The following is a 16,802-nucleotide window of genomic DNA, read 5'->3' as shown; positions in this document are numbered from 1 at the left end:
TTCCAGTTTTTGCTGCAGCCCCCCGGGGGCTCCCAGCATGACCCCAAGGATGTCTCCGGCGGCGGCCGACACCCGCAGCGCGGCTCAGGGCGGGGAGCGGCTGTGGCGGGGCCTGCGAGGAGGCGTGGTCCCGCCCCTAAGCCCCGCCTATCGCGTCCCATTGGCTGCCGTCGCCCCCGCCCCTGCCGCCATTGGCTGGTGCGCGGGCGGGTTTCCCGCGCGCGCGGCCGGGCGCGATGGCGGCGGAGCGGGGCATGGAGATGGTGCGGGAGCTGCACCGCGCCGCCGGCGGGCACCTCCCGCCCTTCCGGGTGAGCACCGGGAACACCGGGAACACCGGGGTGGGCCTCGCCGGCGGCCCGCGCTCACTGACTGTGCCCGCTGTTGCAGACGGAGGAGATGCGGCAGGCGCTGGAGGAGATGCGGGCGCTGTACGAGCGGAACCAGGCGGATGTGTGAGTTGCGCGCCTGCTCCCGGCGCGTCCCGCACGGCACGGGCGGCGCTCCCCGGCCCGCAGCTCTCCTCCTACTCCTCTTTCTCCCTCCCCTCATCCCCCAGGTCCGAAGCGAAGGCGGGACGGACGGACCTGATTTTCCTCATCCGGTTCCGGCACTGCTGCCTGCTCCGGAACCAGCGCTGCCTCCTGGCCTACCTGTGAGTGCGGCGGGGACGGCCGCTCCCCTGGGTCCATCCCTGCCGGCACAGCGTCCCCAGGGGAAGGGTGTCGGGACTCTCGGCCCGGGCAGGTGGCTTTTCCACGGGCAGCAAGGCAGCTGTGGAGCTGGTTCTCCTTGTGTTCGTTGCTGATACCACCGCAAAGAGAAGGCTCTGCTTCCTCCTGCTCTTTAAAAGTTTAGATTAGTGGATGTCACTGCTGTGGCCTGGGGATGTTGCCAGCACTCACCTCAGCAGAGGTGTTGGGTTTGCCCCATTTCTTCCCCTAGGTATGACCGGTTGCTACGGATCCGAGCACTGAGGTGGGAGTATGGCAGCGTTCTGCCCAGCACCATCCAGTTCCACATGTCAGCTGAGGAAGTGAGTCAGCCTCGTTTCAAACTCTTCCCCTCTTCCCACATATTCCTCCTGATGGATTATTTAGTACAATCAAAATAGGGTAGTCTTCCCCTCGCTATAAACATGACATTTAACCTGTCTTTCTGTAAATACTTACTTGTGTGTATTCATTGTCTGTGGGTACAACCCTGTTAATGCCCACAGGTGGAGTGGTTCAATCGGTACAAAAAGTCTCTGGCTACCTACATGAGGTCAGTAGGAGGAGAGGAGGGGCTGGACCTCACACAGGACATCAAACCTCCTAAAAGCTTGTACATTGAAGTAAGTGCAAGATTTCTGGCTTCTATCCGTGAATAAACATTTCCATGACTATCTCTTTCTGAGCATTTCATCCCCACCCCAAGTCAGTTCATCAAGCAAAACCTTTCAGAGTTCCAGAGCTTTCATAGGTTTCTGTGTTTTACTCTGCCTGCCAGCATTTTACTCCTACTAAGAGCACAAAGTATGTTGAGAGATGGCACTTCCAGTCTGCAGGGAGTTTGTGGTGGGGCAGGTTATCCAGTTTGCAGCTTTTTGCAGAAACTTAACTAACCAGACCAACTAGAAACCACATTCCCATGCCAAGGACTGTTACCTGGAGGGGCTGGTTTTCATTGGACTCTTAGAGAGCTTTGTTTCCACTTTGCAGGTGCGGTGTTTAAAAGACCATGGAGAGTTTGAGATTGATGATGGCACTACCATCCTGTTGAAGAAGAACAGCCAGGTACCTGTGGCAGGAGTGTGGTCTGTTCTCGTCCTTCCCTTTCACTCCCATGACATTCCCCTGCTTATGCTGGCCTTGCAGCATGTCCCAGTCCCTGCACACACAGCTCCTTGCATTTGCTGTCTGCTTGGTCCTGAGTGCAGCTCTGCCTGATGTGGTGCCACGAGGCTCTGGATGTACAGCACAACAAACGGAGCTGGTTGTGTGCAGCAACAAATTCAAGAATGGTTTTTCTGTGTTTCTGTGCAGCACTTTTTACCCCGCTGGAAATGTGAGCAGTTGATCAGACAAGGAATCCTGGAGCACGTTCTGTCCTAAGTGTGCAGGACAAGAGGGACAGCTCCTGCTTGGTGACCTGCCCACCATGGGGACTGAGCTCTGGTGTGTGCAGGACTTCAGACAACTCAGTATTTCTGCAGTGGCACTTCGCCACTCCTCCTAACAGCCTTTGATGCCTTAAAACCACAGCTCTTCATGAGCAAAGGGTGCAAGCTGGTAATAGAGCAATCCTGGGGCTCCAGGATAGTGGAGGGGCATTATCCCAGCCCCACAGCTACACCCAGGGTTTGTGAATGCATTTTTGTTTGGAGTAGTTCTTTGTTCACACTGTGCATGTAAGACACCAACTGGCTGTGTTCTAGAAGCAAGGAAAACTTCATGGTTGCAAAATAAAGAACTCCTTCAGCCTCAGTCTCCTGGTTTTTTAAGAGTTAATGTGGTGTTCATTCAGCACTGTGATCTGGCTCTCCAGCCAAACCCATCCTGACCCTGCAGTGTGATGGTTATTTAAGTATCTCAGTGGAACTCAGATAAGGCTGCACAAGATTCTTTCCAGGATTACACAGGAAGCCTTGTCCCCATCAGAGACCCATAAATGTTGTTTCTTGAGGTGCTGTGTGAATGATCATTGCAGTCTGGGTTGTAGGCCTGGGTTTTTCCCAGTGTGCTTGGCCTGTGCCTCTGTTCCTGTGAAGAATCTCTTATCCCAGAGCACTGGTCTGGCAGTTTGGGGTGGGAAAGAGAGGAGAGAGTTTTAAGGATTCTGGTTAGCACAAAACCAGAACAAAGCTGAAGAGCTGCTTTCCCTGTCTGGTTTTCCTAATGGAGCTCCTCAGCTCTTGCACTGTCTGGGAAAACACTTGCAAGAACATCAGCCCTAGGTAAGACTAGAGGTTTGCTTAGCCCCCATCTCAGACTGGAGCTGAAAAAGCAAACAGCTGGGGAAGAATGCAGGAACAGGATAAATGCCTGGGGCATTACAGCATTGCTCTGTCCTGCTCACTGCCGAGGCAACAATCTGGTTGGTTTTGGATCCTCGGCTCAGGCTGTAGGAGGAGCTGTTGGGAATAAATGTTCAGAGCAGTTGGGGAAGGTGACTGAAATACAGAGCAGACTGGGAACAGCAGGAGGTGCTGTAACATTATAAACTTTTTAATGCCACAACTCAGCTTTCTTTCCTGCTTGGAGTGACCAAGCACAGGGTCCTGCAAGCCTTTCTGCCCTGGCTTTCGAGCTGTAACTGTGGCTCCAACATCGACCTTCTGCAGAGAGGGAGCACCTGCACCACTACCAAACACTGCCAAAGAAAATCCTGTGAGCTGGCTGCCCTGAGACACATGACATAACAGCACACTGCCATTGAGAAAGGCACCAAGGCTGCTGCTTTCAGTTGGAAAATTCAGCTATCCACAAGACCAGTTTCCTCAAAGGACTCTTGGCTTCCCATTTGGTATTTTCTGCACAGGAAAATCCTGGCAAGACCAGAGAGGACAAGGCTGATTTCCCAACCGTGCCATATCTCCCATTCTGCACCTGACCAGCCCCAGCCAGGACCAGGGGCTGCCACTGCAGATGTCCCATCACCCATTCAGAGATGCTGGTGTGATTTTTCCAATAAGCTGCTTCAGAGCTGAGGCTTGTTCCTCCAACAGCTGGTTCTTCTCCTCCATGCTCTTCTGCTTCAGCTCAGCAGCCTGCAGGGCCATTGCAAACCTCCTGTTTTCTCCATGGAGCTCTTCAATCAATAGTTTGTTCCTGGAGAGTTGGGCCTAAAGCAGAGACAGGAGGCTTCAGGTTGCAACATCCCCTGCAGGGGTACCAGATAGGCAGGGACACACAGCACCAGCCCCTCTGGCACTCACCTGGGCATCTCCGAGCTGAGCTGCCCTCTCTGCCAGCACAGCTTCAGCATTCCTCAGACTCTGTTCCAGCCCCTCTGCCTGCTCCACAGCTGCCTGCAGCAGCTGCTCGTGTTCCTCCTGCAGTGGGCAAGAAAGTCTATCTGTGGGTTGTCCCAGCACTCTCCTGGCTTCTGGCAACCCTGGACTGTACATTTCCCCAAGGCCCTGTTCATGGACCCTCATGCTCATTGAGGCACAGCAGGGGGGTTCCTCAGAGGTGCAGGATACAAAGAGCAGTGGGACAGATGTCTAGAGCAGTACAACCTTCCCTAGGTCTGCACCCAACCAGTTTTAGGACAAGGCACAGATTTTCCAGCAGTGTTTTCTATAAAAAGAAGCCATTGGCCTCCCCTCTCCCAGCCATGTCCAGGAGAGCTCAGGGAGAGACAAAGTCTCCTTGGATGCAGTCCTTGTGCCTGATCATTATAATTCCTTAGGTCCTATCTTTTTTGACCTATCTTTGTCCTATCTTTGCCCAGAAGACAAACTCACAAAAACCCAACACCTGGTTGCTCAGTGCCCTAGAGGTAAATCCACCTGTTTGAGTGCAGGCTGGTGACTAAAGGATTCATGAAGAATTAAAGTTGCAGCTGAATTTGAAGGCAAGTGCATTTTCCATGTGGGTTCTTCAGATCTACCATCTCCCACCCACACCTCTGGTGGCTTCAGTCACAGCTGCCTTACAGGTTGCCAGGACAGCAGTGTTCCCTTCTCAGTACCCTTGACTGAGCTTCTGACTGAGCTCCCTGCTTACCTGGGTCCTGACCAGCTGCCTGCATGTTTGCTCAGCCTGCAGCTGGAGGCTTTCCTTGAGCTGCTGAGTCTTGCACTGTTCCTCTCTCAAGGTGTTTTGCAGCTGCTCAAACTGTTTCTTTGGCACCATGTTGTTTATCTGGGCCTTGGCCTGCTGCAACTGCAGAGCGTGCTGGGCCTGGGTCAGGCTCAGGCTGGCTTTGGCTTCCAAAAGCTGTAACACAGAAAGGTTGTCAGCTGGTTACAGCTTTGAGCCAACAATAGGACAGGCCCAAGCTGTGTTTTGGGGGAGAGGAGAGCCTTCAGCTCTCACCCCAGCACAGGCACAGCAGAGCTGCAGGACCACAGCAGTGGTGCTCACTGGGCAGCCTGCAAAGCAAGGGAGTGAGAGAGCTGCAGGAGGAGACACAGAGACCCCTTGCTGAGAGATGCTCCCCTTGCTGAGTAGTGAGGAGCAGGAGTTGCTGGAGGGATTGTCTGGGAGGGAGTCCCAGGACCAAGGGCCACAAGAGCAAGAGACAGAGAGGGCTGCTGACTTGGGTTCTTGAATACATCCCAGGCTAGCTGTGATGTACTCAATGTCCTGTACTACATGTCCTCTGCTTCCTGTCACCAGCAAAGGGCAAAACTGGTAATGAGAAGCAGATCTGGTCCAACTTTGCATTAGGGCTGCCTAGGGATGGCTGGCATGGGTAAGCTGTACTTTGGAAAGCCAGTCCTCAGGGCAGAATGCAGGAGAGGAATATTAACACATTGGAAGGTTTCTCACATTGGCTTTCCTCCCTCTGTCCTGGTGATCCACATTAATATGCTCTGACCACCTCATTTCCCATCCCTCAACAAGCCCTGTCTGGCTGCTGTCACCCCTTCCCAATCCTTATCCAACTCTACCACTGCTCCAGCTCCTCTGTCAGCTGAGCCATGGGGAACCACAGCTCCTGGCACCCCTGTGTGAGTCACCTCCACTCAGCCCCCATCCCCTCTGCCCAGCCAGCCTGCACAGGACAAGGACAGTGGGTATCACAGGGACAAGCAAGCAAGGACCTCTCCCCAGCTGCACCTGAACTGGCTTCAGCCGTATCTGAGCAGGAGGGAGAATCCTTTGTCCCCCACAAAGAGAAAGAGGACATCTTTTATCTGCCCAGGGAGGGTGTCCAGCACAGCCCCAGGCAGGACAATACCAAGATCACAGAGTACACTCAGCAGCCTGCTATTGAATGAAGGACACTCACCTTTTCCTGCGAGGCCTGGAGCTGCTGTTGGAGCAGCTCCATCTCCATCCAGCATGCTGCATGCCTCTGGTGGTGCTCCAGCCCTGCAGCAGTCTCTGCCCCTCGTAGCCACTCAGCCTCCAGAAGGCTCTGGCTCTGCAGCTGGGCAGTGCCAGGGCCATCGCTGTGACCAGCCTTGTGCTCAGGGGGTTCACAGCCCAGCTGAGGCCTCTTGACATCTGGGTGAGAGAGCTCCTCCTTGCCCTTATCACTCTGGAAAAGGTGGAGAAAAGACACAACAAATCATGCACAGGAAGCTTGGGGTGGGAACACAGGAAACAAAGACTGACTGAGCCATGTGGGTTTGAGACTGGGAGTGAGACAAATCTCAGGGAGAAAGAGTGAAAGTAGTGAAAGTTCATTAAGTCATTAAAGACTTTCCCCTTCTGTAAGACTTTCAATGTCACACAAGTTTTCACTTCTTTACAAGTTAAAAGATGAAGCTGGTTCTTCAAAGGAAGACTAGGTTTGAATGTTTGAAACAAAGATTTTTGCTCTTCTCTATGAACATGTGCAGTTTTTGTCCTTCTAAATCCTTCAGCCAAGAGTCTGGCAGTTAGGGTTAATGGCTTCTTACCAAAGCTGTTAACTCTGCTATTTCAGCCAGCTCCTCCAGCTTCTCTCTACCCAATTCACTCCCGTTTTTCCTGCTGGGAAGAGGGATAGGATCAGCTTCAGACCACAGAGCAGCAAAGCACAGCCCCTCAGAGGAGAGCCCTGTTTTGGTTAGTCCCACATCTGGGTTTGGCCTGCAACATGAAGCAAAGCCAAGCCAAAACAGATATGGCCCTGACTTGATGCAGGAGTGAGTCAGGGGCCTGTGCCCCAGCAGGTGACTCAGCTCAGCCCAGCCCAGGGCAGACAGCGTGGGGACATCCAAAGTCCTGCAAAGCTGTCAGAGACCTACAACCAAGGAGTGAAGAACAATGGGAGGGACAGTTTAGCAGACTGGGATCATCCACACCAGAAACCTGTCTCTCCCCAGATTTATGGCTCAGTGGGTGACCCCAGTACCTATCTACAGCTTCCTAAGGAAGAAATCCATCCCATGTTAACTCTTCAGCAAGCTATTCTCCAGCAGCCAGCACAGGTCTCCTGTGCAGGGAGACAGCAGAGTGAGAAAACCATGCACAAGCCCCATTTACTCTGGCATTCTGTGCTGGCTCCCTGATCTCTTCCAATTTGGTTTTCAATGGCAGCTAAGGACTGAGGAAAACTGAGAAAAAACCTTCCCATAACTCAGGCAAAACATGTGAGGACAATCAAGAGACAAGAGTAGAGACGGAGCAGGTCTTCAAGGGAAGGGAAATAAAAGGGGAATGAGGACAAAGAGCATCAGACTGAATTTATGTGGCTTCCAGCTGGCTGAAATTATTTGGCAGTCCTGTGGATACAAGTGATTTGACTCATCAAGACACACCAAGACTTCATTACAGCGTAACAGGTGGTGAGGCCAACCCCTCAACTGAAATAAAGCAGGAGAAATCAGCTTGTTTGTGAGGCCTCTGTGATTTTACAGTGCTGGACACAAAGCTGTGACCCCAGATCCAAGGTGGCATCATTATTCTTCCACTTCTGTTGGTACTCCCAGTCTCCCAGGAGGCCATGAATACTGGCACTTGTGGGAATGAAGCTTAGTCCTGTGTTGGACAGTCCTATCCAACAACTGCTGCTAAACACCCGAGCCATATAGGACCCAAATTCCTCAAGGGAGGGCACAGGATAACAGACCATCCATCCTGGCAGGGAGGGCAGCACTGCAGTGTGGCAGTGCCTGTGGCACGCAGTGGAGCTGTGTGAGGAAGTTCTTCCTCTCTTCTTGAAGCACAAGGACTAGTCCATGGGCTACATGGTGTTTGCTCACCTCAGTGCAGCTGCTTTTGGGAGTTTTACATTGAATTCACATGCTGTGCTTCCTGTGGCATCTCCAACATCCATGTCCAAGGCAGAGGAGATGAGTGAGCAGTCAGCCACAGCCACAGAAGCTCATCCCAGCTCCCTGACCACACTCCCATCATCAGTAAAAGACATATTATAGCTTTTGCATTTGTCTGCATGTGCTCAGTAATGTTTTTTAATAGGAAGTATCCTAGTTCATAGTCCACTTCATGAGAGCAGCAGAACAAAGCTGCTGTTGGAATATCCAAGAGAACACAGCTGCTGTTACAGCCTTCAGCACCATCATGGTGTTAAGCAGCCTTGTGTCTCACAAGGCATCCGCTTTTTCTTTGCAGCAGCATGCTGGATCTTCAAACTACCTTTGCACTCAAACCTGACACTCTCTTGAGCTCTGGGTTCATTTTCCAAGTACTGCATGACACCTTTGAGCTGCATCAGCTCGAGTTTCAACCTGTTCCTCTTCCTCTTCAGCTCTGTATTGACAGCCTGAATGTCAGGTTTCCTCCTATGCTGTTACACCACTGTCTCACAGAGCTTTCTTCCTTCTCTTCTTGCCCTGCAGGTCAGGTCTGTGTTCTGAGATGTTTGCTCTTTGAAGGCATTTAACTCTGCCTCCTTCCCAAGCACATCCTCTTGTCTATCAAGATTCCATTTCTCCCTGACAAATGCTTTCCACTTTGCCTCCAGCTTCTAGAGTGAACAGGCCATTTGTTACAACAAACATCTGCACTGTTTGTACTTGTGTGTCCATCATACAATTGTTCATTTCCTCTCTGTTCCTTCAGTGTTGAAATTGCAACAGAAGATTTTGGACTACCTGCTCATCTGAGTCTTGGAGGATCAGTTCACTTTCCCCCAGAGAACAGCTCTTCAGACTCCTTGTCGCTTCCAACAGCAGAGCCCTCAGCTTCACTGAATCTGCAGGATGTGGGGGTGAGAAGCTGCTGCTCCCCACAACTCCCCTGTGAACACCAGAAACTCCAGGATTTGATGTGCACAAAGGCAGGACTATCAAGCAGGCAGAAGATCTGTAGGCAGCTTTGTGCTCCTTGAACTGTTCTGTCACCTATGTGGCAGTTTAGGATTTTCTCTTGCAGTGCTGCAGCACAAAACCCAGCAAGCACCACTGACCTCTCAGTTCAGCAGCAAAAGGAGTAAATGTGGAAACTGAGTAAATGTGGAAACATGAGCATTCACAGCTGTCTGAAGAGGAGGCTGGGCTCACACTGTCACCTCAGAGCAGGCAGGTTAGAAGTGTGCTGCAAGCCAAGGGTGACAGGCTCTGATACATCCCCTACCATCAGGAAACACCTGGCTGCTTCTCCTCTTGGTCCTGTGCCTGGTTTTACTGTGACAACACTGAGTGATCTCCCACATTTCACAAGGTGACAGTGATTTCCACAGAGCCTTTGCCAGCCAGTGAGGCAAAGGCTCCAAACCCTCCAACCAAGACAAGCTGGAGAAGCACAGGAAGTAGCCCCACAAGAGAGACGAGGCACCACCCTGCTCCCTGGCATGAACTCTCTCTCCAGCAACCCTACAGGAGCAGATGTCTCATCAGTCACACTGTAGCAGCTGTGCTTACCAAGCCATGACGACATCTCCCCCCACCCCACTCACCTTGGTTTCCAGCTGCACCTTCAGGTCCTGCAGCTGCTCTTGGAGCTGCTCCACTGGGAGTGACATTTCTGTAAACACAAAAGTAGGAACAAGAAGTCTTGGAGAGGGGTACGATGGCAGAGAGGAGCCCTGTGAGGGGAGGCCTACAAGACAGGACCGATCAGGATGGCTGCAGCTTCATCCAGTCCATAAGGGATTTGGTAGTTGCTTACCACCCCAAAAGATGAACATTCCCCATCTATCTGGCAACCTGTCCCAGGGCTGCATTACCCCTCTTGACCAGAAGCTTTTATCTAATGCTCAACTTGAATTTTCCAACCCACAGTTTGGGGCTACTTCCTCTGTATTGCATTGTTTCCTCAGCATCTTCAACACTGAAAATCTGCCAGTTCACCCACAGCTGCCTAGTTCACAGGTTCCAGCAGCAGCTCTCAAGTTGGAAAACCCTCCTCTCCTCCATCTCCCTCCTCCCCACCACCCATCTTCTCCTTCTTCCCACCCATGACTACTCAGTACCAGAACTGGCAGCAGTAGTTCAGGCACAACAAGCCTCCCCACACTCCCATGCAGACTTGGATAAGAGGGAACTTTGTTGTTACTGAGAGGATGGGCACTGAGCCCTCCTGCACATTACCTGCTGCTGGCAGCCCTCCCTCAGCCCTGCTCTCCTGCAGCTGGAGGCGCAGCCTTTGCAGCTCCCTTCGCAGCGCTCCGTTCTGCTCGTACAGCACCTGAAACAAACACTGCTCAGGACACAGGACAAAGCTCCTCCAAAGCTCCTGGTAGGGCCTCCCCCAGCCCCAGCACAGCCTTCCCAAACAAAGGAAGACATCAGAGAATTTGGAGGAGCCAAAGAAGAAATATAACCCCAGATTTCCAAGACCACATCACTACACAAAGCAACTGCGCCTGAATGCAAAAGCACACAAAACCAGGGGGGCTGCCAACACCTCAGGGGGCTGGGCCTCCTGAGACCCTCCTGACCTAAATAACCATTGGTAGAATACAACACAGAAGAAGGAAACATCATGATCTCAGCACAAGCCCAGGGGTTTGTGTTTACATCCTCAAGGCTCTCTAGTGGGCATACGGGCTGGCTAACAAGCACTGCTCTGTGCAGAGAAGGCAACCAGCAGGATTCACAGTGAAGCAAAGCCCACAGGTCTCTGGGAATGAACTTTTCCAGGTTGCAGAAGTAATAAAACAAGGTGCTGATCCCATGGGAAGCACAGCAGTCCTGCTGGTCTCCTGGTGCCAGAGACACCCCAAGGCCAGCACGGGAGTTTATCCCATCTCCATCAGCAAGGAGTCCCAGAGCTGAACACCAAGTCATGAGCCACCACACCAGTGCAATGAGCCACTTCCATGGAGGTGTCTGAAGATGGGCAGCTGTTTGCTTCACTTCACATCCTCTATCCTGTACTGGAAGCAACAGCATACAAGGCATGCTGGACTGTTCACTTTGAGCAGAAATCCAATTACATCCCATATCCTGCCACACAGGAAACTGATGTGCTGCAAGAGACTATGAACTAGGACACTTCCAGTTAACAAATATTACTGAGCAGATGTAGACAAATGCAAACCCAGTTTGTTTCATCTCCATTCTAGACAGGAAAGGGGGGCTGAGAGCATTCAACGAGTGTAAAGGATAAACCCCAGTGCGTGCCTTCACAGGGGCAGTTGAAGCCTGAAGGTCAAACCTTTCCATCCATCAGCGTTCTCGTGGACAACTCTGGGGCTGCTCAATGAGAGGAAAAATTGCAGCACCGAGCATATTCAACCCTCTGGTGCCACCTGGAGCAATGTTGCACTGGATAGTGCTTCAGAATGTTTGCCTTTAATTACAGCTGGGAGAAGGGCTGCCTGATGCATCCACAGAATGGCTTTGCTGAAAGTCTGCATTTCAGCCCTTGCTGGGGGGATGTGACTGTCCCTGTCCCTGCTGAGGGGTGCTCCCCAGCCACCCACACAGCACATGGGAACAAAAAGGCAATGTGACAAGCACAAGACTCAAAGAACAGAGCACCCAGCATGAGTTAAAGATACACAAGTTAAAAATGCAAGATATACACATTAAAAATGGGAGAAGGGAAACAGAGTTTGTGCTCATGCCTCAGAGAGCCTCATGCTCTGGGAAGGAGCACAGCACCCTGCAGGAGTTACAATACACACAGCACCAATTCTTGGACCACACACACACCAGATATCTGGACTGGCTTACCTTGACTCTCTAGCAGAGTTCAGCAGCAACAAGATTTTTAGGGTTTTTTTAAGTGGGAGCAAGAAAGAAGGGAGAAACAACAAGATAGAAGACTTTAGCTGTTAATACGGTTTCCAAATCAGGAGAACAGCTTTCTCCTTGTGCTCAAGAAGAAACCCAACAGAGCCCAGGGTCTGTCCTTAACAACAGAGGTACATGGTTCCCTAACAAAATAGTCTATGGCTACAAGCAGGAAGGAATTTATGATCCACCCCTACTCTCTCCTGCCAAAATCCTAGCAAGGCAAACAACCCATGGAGGGTTTCAGGAGTGAGGAGACAGGACTCTGAACAAGGTAAGAGGAATCCCTCTGCCCCATGGTCAGGTCTGCCTCCTTGCACTCTCTCAGGCCCAAGTGGCCAAGAGATGTGCTGCAGAGAGCAGCGCTGTGACACCAGCAGTGCTGCCCACACGTACCTGGCACTGCCGCTCGTACTCCAGGACAATCTCGGCAAAGCGCTCGCTCTGCTTCAGGAACTCTGGGCTGTGGGGCTCCCCCTGCTCCAGCTGCACAAAGAAACACTTCTCATCAGGAAAATCATCTCCAAATGGAGAGTCAAAAGCTCTACTAAATCACTGGGGTCATGGGGCTACAACCATACATTCAACAGAAGGCTCCCTAAGGGGCCCATTACCTGTGGCATGGGTCCGAAAGAGGAGGAAAACAATTTTCTCCACATGTGAGACACCAAACTACAGGCAGGCTTTCCTGGCTAACAAGATCACAGATTCACTTCTTTCCTCAGATTAATTTTAGGACTGGAAGATACTAAAACAAGCCCTTTACTTCAATAGTAGTGAAAAATAGAACTTTCCTGGAAACCGAACTCTATAAGTTTTCCCTTGAAGACTGCAGATTTGCAGAATTCTCTGCAACTGGAAAATTTCCTCACACCTTTTTTTTTTTTTCTCCCCAGCTTCCAGGTTGTCATTAAAGCACAGGAGAGCTCACACAAGGGGAGACCATAGCAACTGAACAAAATATGCAAGATCAATTTTTTATGAATTCCTGAAAAGTTCTTATTTGGCTGCAACAAGGAAAGGTTACCTTATCCTTCACAATGTGGTTGAGTTCTTTTTGCAGCTCCAACACCATTTCCTCAGAGGCTGACAGTTTCTCAGCCATCTCTGTGACCTTATTTTGTAGCTGTGTGTTCTCCTGCAGATAAAATGGAGATTTCCCTGATGCAGTGGGTCTTGACATGGCAGGATGGGTTTATGAGCCACAAGTCCTCAGCAGGGAGCTGTAAAACAACTGGAATATCAGCAGGCCAAACACAGCACAGCTCCCAGGAGACCCTGGACATGGCCTGGTTTTAGCCAGGACAGGGTTGATTTTTGCAGTAACCAGGAGAGGATGTGGCTAAGGCCCAGATGTTATTCTGTATCACCTCATTCACTGGGGACAGAGGGAAGGCAAAACACAGCACAGCTCCCAGGAGACCCTGGACATGGCTTGGTTTTAGCCAGGACAGGGTTGATTTTTGCAGTAACCAGGAGAGGATGTGGCTAAGGCCCAGATGTTATTCTGTACCACCTCATTCACTGGGGACAGAGGGAAAGCACTCTCTCTCAGTTCCAGCGAGAAGGAGATGCCTTCCAGAGAAAACGTGGCTGCTCTGCAATGAGCATTTGGCATGTAAATCACCCTCTCTTTTGTACACTTTTGTTGTTAATATTGCTGCTGTCAGTGATTGTTTCTTATCTCACTGCTGTTTCAAATAAATTGTTCTTATTTAAACCCATGGTCTCTGCTTTTTGTGCCTCCCATTCTGCTCTCCATCCACTGAAAAGTGGGATGAGGGAGTGAGCAAGCAGCTAAATTGGGAAGCATCATTCCTAAACCACGACAGGGCAGCACATTACTGATACCACATGGACTCCAAAGGACAGGAGTGGATTTTGCACAATAAGAGCAAGACAGCCCCACAGAATCATCTCTACCTCTGCACCCCAAAATTGTGGTTTCCTCACAGTTAACAAAGGCAGCAAGTCCTGAGCTATCTCCATCTGTACTTTTACACTGACCAGAACTGGGGTAATCCCAGGCATGCAGACACCATCATCTCTGCCTTTGACATGATCCCTGGCACAGTTTTAGCTTTGGTCATTGTGTTTTCAGGTGTTACCAAGGGCCAAACCACTGCCAACAGGCAATACAGCAGTTTAGTAATGGCATGGCAAGGTAACAAGTTCTGTATTTAATACGACTGTATGGATGTGGCTGATTCTTCTCCATAAAATTCCTGCTCTTCCCAACAAGAACAAAGTGAACCATCTATATTTGTCACCACCTCTGCTTTGCCACCTCTGAAAGAGCGAAGGTGTTTCATCCAAGGCAGTGGTACTTACATTCATCACATGGTTCAGTCTCCCTTGCAGGTTGGCCTCTTTGCCCTGGAGGAGCTGTGCAGCAGCCTCCAGCTTCGCCTGGTGACTCACTGCTTGCTGCAAAAGCAGCTCTTTTGCCTCTATTTCTGCCTGAAAATTCCTGGGGAAAAAAAGCAACATGGTTGGGACAGACAGAGCGTGTTCCTGGATGGCCACAAGCAGGAGATGAGAGCTTTGTTGGAAGGATGCTGAGATCATAGGGGTGGAGAGGGGTCTTCAAGGACTTTCCTGCCAATGACACATTGGCAAAACAAGTGGGAGATTCAAAAGGGATGTGTAAGCACATTTTCTCCACCCCACCAAAAGAACCCCTTCTACCTGAGCTTGCTCTGGGTGTGCTCAAGAGTGATGTACTGCTCATCCAGCTCCCTGCCCAGCTGCAGGCAGTGTCTCTCTGCCTTCTCCAAACTGAGCCGTGCCTTGTCCCTCTCCCTGGCGATCTGCCTCACCTGGGTCCTGCAGACACAGCGAGCAGGGCGTGAAGACCCCCTCAGGCAGCCCACGGAAGGCCCTCACAGGGAGCAGAGCCCTTACCAGAGGCACTGCAGTTTGTATCTGTAGGAGGTGCCAGCTGCATGCTGGAGGCCACTCCTGGGGACCATGAGTGTGTTGTCCCAAGCTGCAGGCAGCCCTGCCAGGCTCACCTGCTGCTCCGTGCTGCTGCTCCGCCTCTGCAAGAACAGACTGAGATCACTTCCTCCCTCTTCTAACAATTCCAACAGGATTGCTGTTACACCATCTGACCACCCTCCAGTCTTTCAGGGATGCCCCCCATCTCACAGATAAGCCTAGATCACATCCACCCCCACATTCCCCCAGACCTCCAGTCTTTCAGGGATGCCCCCCATCTCACAGATAAGCCTAGATCCACCCCCACATTCCCCCAGCCCTGGGGTGACCAAACCCATCCTGAACCTGGCTGCAAGCGCTTCTCCCGCCCTGGGCAGTTGCTCACTTCACCCACCACCACCGATCCAGGCAGAACCAGGGACCCTGAGGATCTCCTCTGAGCTCTTCCAGGGCTCAGCTGGCAATGACAAGTTGAGGCTTGGCAAGTCCAGTGTCTTTGCTGAGGCTGGAGAAGTGATGTGGGCCCAGGTAGCTTGGCCAGAAGGACAGGCTGCTGCTTCCCTGAGCGCTGCCCTCTGATGCTGAGGAAAAAAACAGCAGGAATAAGTCAGTGGGGCCAAGCTGGCAGAAGAAAACTGTTGGTCTTCAATACCAAAGGCAAACTTCAGAGACCAAATCAATACTGAAGAACATTTTAGAAACAACCCCAGGCTGCCAGGAGGGAGATGTCCTGAGCTGCCCTCATGGCAGCTACAAGAGCAGGTCTGGGGCTCAGACCATTCCGTTTGGTCTCCCTGCTGACCCATCAACACCCAGCATCCACAGAAAGACCAGCACTGAAAGTTGTATCACTTACAGGGTCTTGTGAGAACTGTCAGATGGGGACTGACAGCCAACATTTTGTTTGACCAAAGAGCAGAACCCAGGAAGCTGATACAGAACTCACAACATTTCCAAAAGCACCAATTTTGTACCAGGTTTGGAAGAAGCCTGTCTTCAGAGAGCTGTTACCTCAAAGTCTGAAGCCAAAAGAATGATTCTTTTTTCTTTTTTTTTTTTCTCAAGATCCTGGATTGAGCTGTCCTGGGTGTCAAGGTAAGCAGAGATTCACTTCCCCCTTAGCACATTCACATGGTGTCACTTCAAAAGCAAAAAGCACTGCCAGTCCTTGGAACTGAATGCACTAAGGAGAAAGAAGATTTTACATCAAACAAAAAAAAAAAAGGATGAAGCTTGTTCATGCACTAAAAAGAGGACAATCTGTGTCACATGTGAGGTGCAGAGACGTCAGCACTTCTGAAGTCAATATGAGAACTGGGGTGATGTTTTTCCTCTCCTAGGATGCGCATCCCTCTCCCTGCCACAAAAAGACCAGGCTCAAGAGCCCCCTGTTGTTCTGCATTACAATCCCACACCGCCTAGGCAGGGATTGCTCCTACTCAGGCAGTGCCCAAGGGAGCCTTTCAGCACCATGCAGTGGCTGCAGTACAGACCATATCTAAAATCTGTCTTGCAAATGAAGAACCCTCCCCAGATCACCACCCTCAGATGCCTGACTGAATCCTATGGAATCATCCACTTGTGAAAAAAAAGTATCTTGGCCTGAATAGTTCTCAATAAATCCTGATCTTTAGCCTCCTTTTTTTGTTGTTGTTTTTGTTTGCTTTGGGTTTTTTGTTTGGGGTGGGGCGGGGGGAACACAGGGAAATGGACGGAGAAACCTTTTTAAGTGTGTGATGTCTGTACTCGTGTCTGGATTCCCTACAGGATCGTTTTAAAACATCAAACACAAACGAACTGTCCTGGGTAGGGAACTGGCAAGCACTTAATTGCTTAATTACACTAACGCGAGGTTAGTGGAAATCACCTCATGGAGCTGCAGATCAAAGCCATCAACCAGGATCCTTCTCACAAACCTCATCCCATGGAGTTGCTGAGCCTTGGCTGCTTAAGAGACACTGACATACCGTGGAAAACGGGGCTATGCATCCGCGGGAGGCAGGCACCGCAGTACCGGCCCGGCCCGGCCCGGCTCAGCCCAGATCGGCCCCGCTCCGCTCGGCTGCTCTCGGCTCCG

At 51.2% G+C, this 16,802-nt stretch overlaps 2 protein-coding genes across 5 annotated transcripts; one reads left to right on the top strand and one right to left on the bottom strand.

The window, feature by feature from the left end:
* Window positions 1–216: 216 nt before the first annotated feature.
* GINS1 (GINS complex subunit 1) lies at window positions 217–8,770 on the top strand. Of its 2 annotated transcripts, none has more exons than XM_041404367.1 (7): window positions 217–311; window positions 391–455; window positions 560–655; window positions 946–1,036; window positions 1,220–1,336; window positions 1,704–1,778; window positions 8,667–8,770. In XM_041404367.1, exons 1-7 carry the CDS (start codon window positions 237–239, stop codon window positions 8,670–8,672), a joined length of 525 nt encoding a protein of 174 aa, XP_041260301.1. In that variant the 5' UTR covers window positions 217–236; the 3' UTR covers window positions 8,673–8,770. The 2 variants fall into 2 exon arrangements, with proteins under 2 accessions (XP_041260301.1, XP_041260300.1); XM_041404366.1 differs by lacking the exon at window positions 8,667–8,770 and adding an exon at window positions 2,028–2,446.
* On the bottom strand, window positions 3,189–16,772 carry LOC121335832 (ninein-like protein). Of its 3 annotated transcripts, XM_041404362.1 has the most exons (15): window positions 16,593–16,772; window positions 15,737–15,908; window positions 15,120–15,306; window positions 14,690–14,826; window positions 14,474–14,611; window positions 14,117–14,255; window positions 12,813–12,923; window positions 12,182–12,271; window positions 11,726–11,734; window positions 10,136–10,232; window positions 9,502–9,569; window positions 5,944–6,195; window positions 4,713–4,925; window positions 3,920–4,036; window positions 3,189–3,826 (listed from the first exon to the last, which is right to left on the bottom strand). In XM_041404362.1, the coding sequence occupies exons 4-15, from the start codon at window positions 14,755–14,757 to the stop codon at window positions 3,638–3,640; spliced, it is 1,491 nt and encodes a 496-aa protein (XP_041260296.1). In that variant the 5' UTR covers window positions 14,758–14,826; window positions 15,120–15,306; window positions 15,737–15,908; window positions 16,593–16,772; the 3' UTR covers window positions 3,189–3,637. The 3 variants fall into 3 exon arrangements, with proteins under 3 accessions (XP_041260296.1, XP_041260298.1, XP_041260297.1); XM_041404364.1 differs by lacking the exon at window positions 11,726–11,734; XM_041404363.1 differs by lacking the exons at window positions 15,120–15,306; window positions 15,737–15,908; window positions 16,593–16,772 and adding an exon at window positions 15,071–15,116.
* Window positions 16,773–16,802: the final 30 nt, after the last annotated feature.

Source organism: Onychostruthus taczanowskii, unplaced genomic scaffold, assembly GCF_017590055.1.
Source record: "Onychostruthus taczanowskii isolate IOZ18803 unplaced genomic scaffold, ASM1759005v1 scaffold21, whole genome shotgun sequence".
NCBI classification, from domain to species: domain Eukaryota; kingdom Metazoa; phylum Chordata; class Aves; order Passeriformes; family Passeridae; genus Onychostruthus; species Onychostruthus taczanowskii.
Note: the sequence above shows the minus strand (reverse complement) of the source record. Positions and strands in the feature narration are given on the sequence as shown.

What these genes read in the sequence shown, in the direction of transcription:
- GINS1 (XM_041404366.1), top strand. Translation starts at nt 237, where the DNA reads ATGGCGGCGGAGCGGGGCATGGAGATGGTGCGGGAGCTGCACCGCGCC. An exon ending in GGCACCTCCCGCCCTTCCGG is followed by an intron (nt 312 to 390) that starts GTGAGCACCGGG and finishes CCGCTGTTGCAG; the next exon opens with ACGGAGGAGATGCGGCAGGC. An exon ending in CGCTGCCTCCTGGCCTACCT is followed by an intron (nt 656 to 945) that starts GTGAGTGCGGCG and finishes TTCTTCCCCTAG; the next exon opens with GTATGACCGGTTGCTACGGA.
- LOC121335832 (XM_041404362.1), bottom strand. Translation starts at nt 14,757, where the DNA reads ATGGTCCCCAGGAGTGGCCTCCAGCATGCAGCTGGCACCTCCTACAGA. An exon ending in TCCAGGCCTCGCAGGAAAAG is followed by an intron (nt 4,926 to 5,943) that starts GTGAGTGTCCTT and finishes TCTGTGTTACAG; the next exon opens with CTTTTGGAAGCCAAAGCCAG. An exon ending in GGCAGCTGGTCAGGACCCAG is followed by an intron (nt 4,037 to 4,712) that starts GTAAGCAGGGAG and finishes TGCCCACTGCAG; the next exon opens with GAGGAACACGAGCAGCTGCT.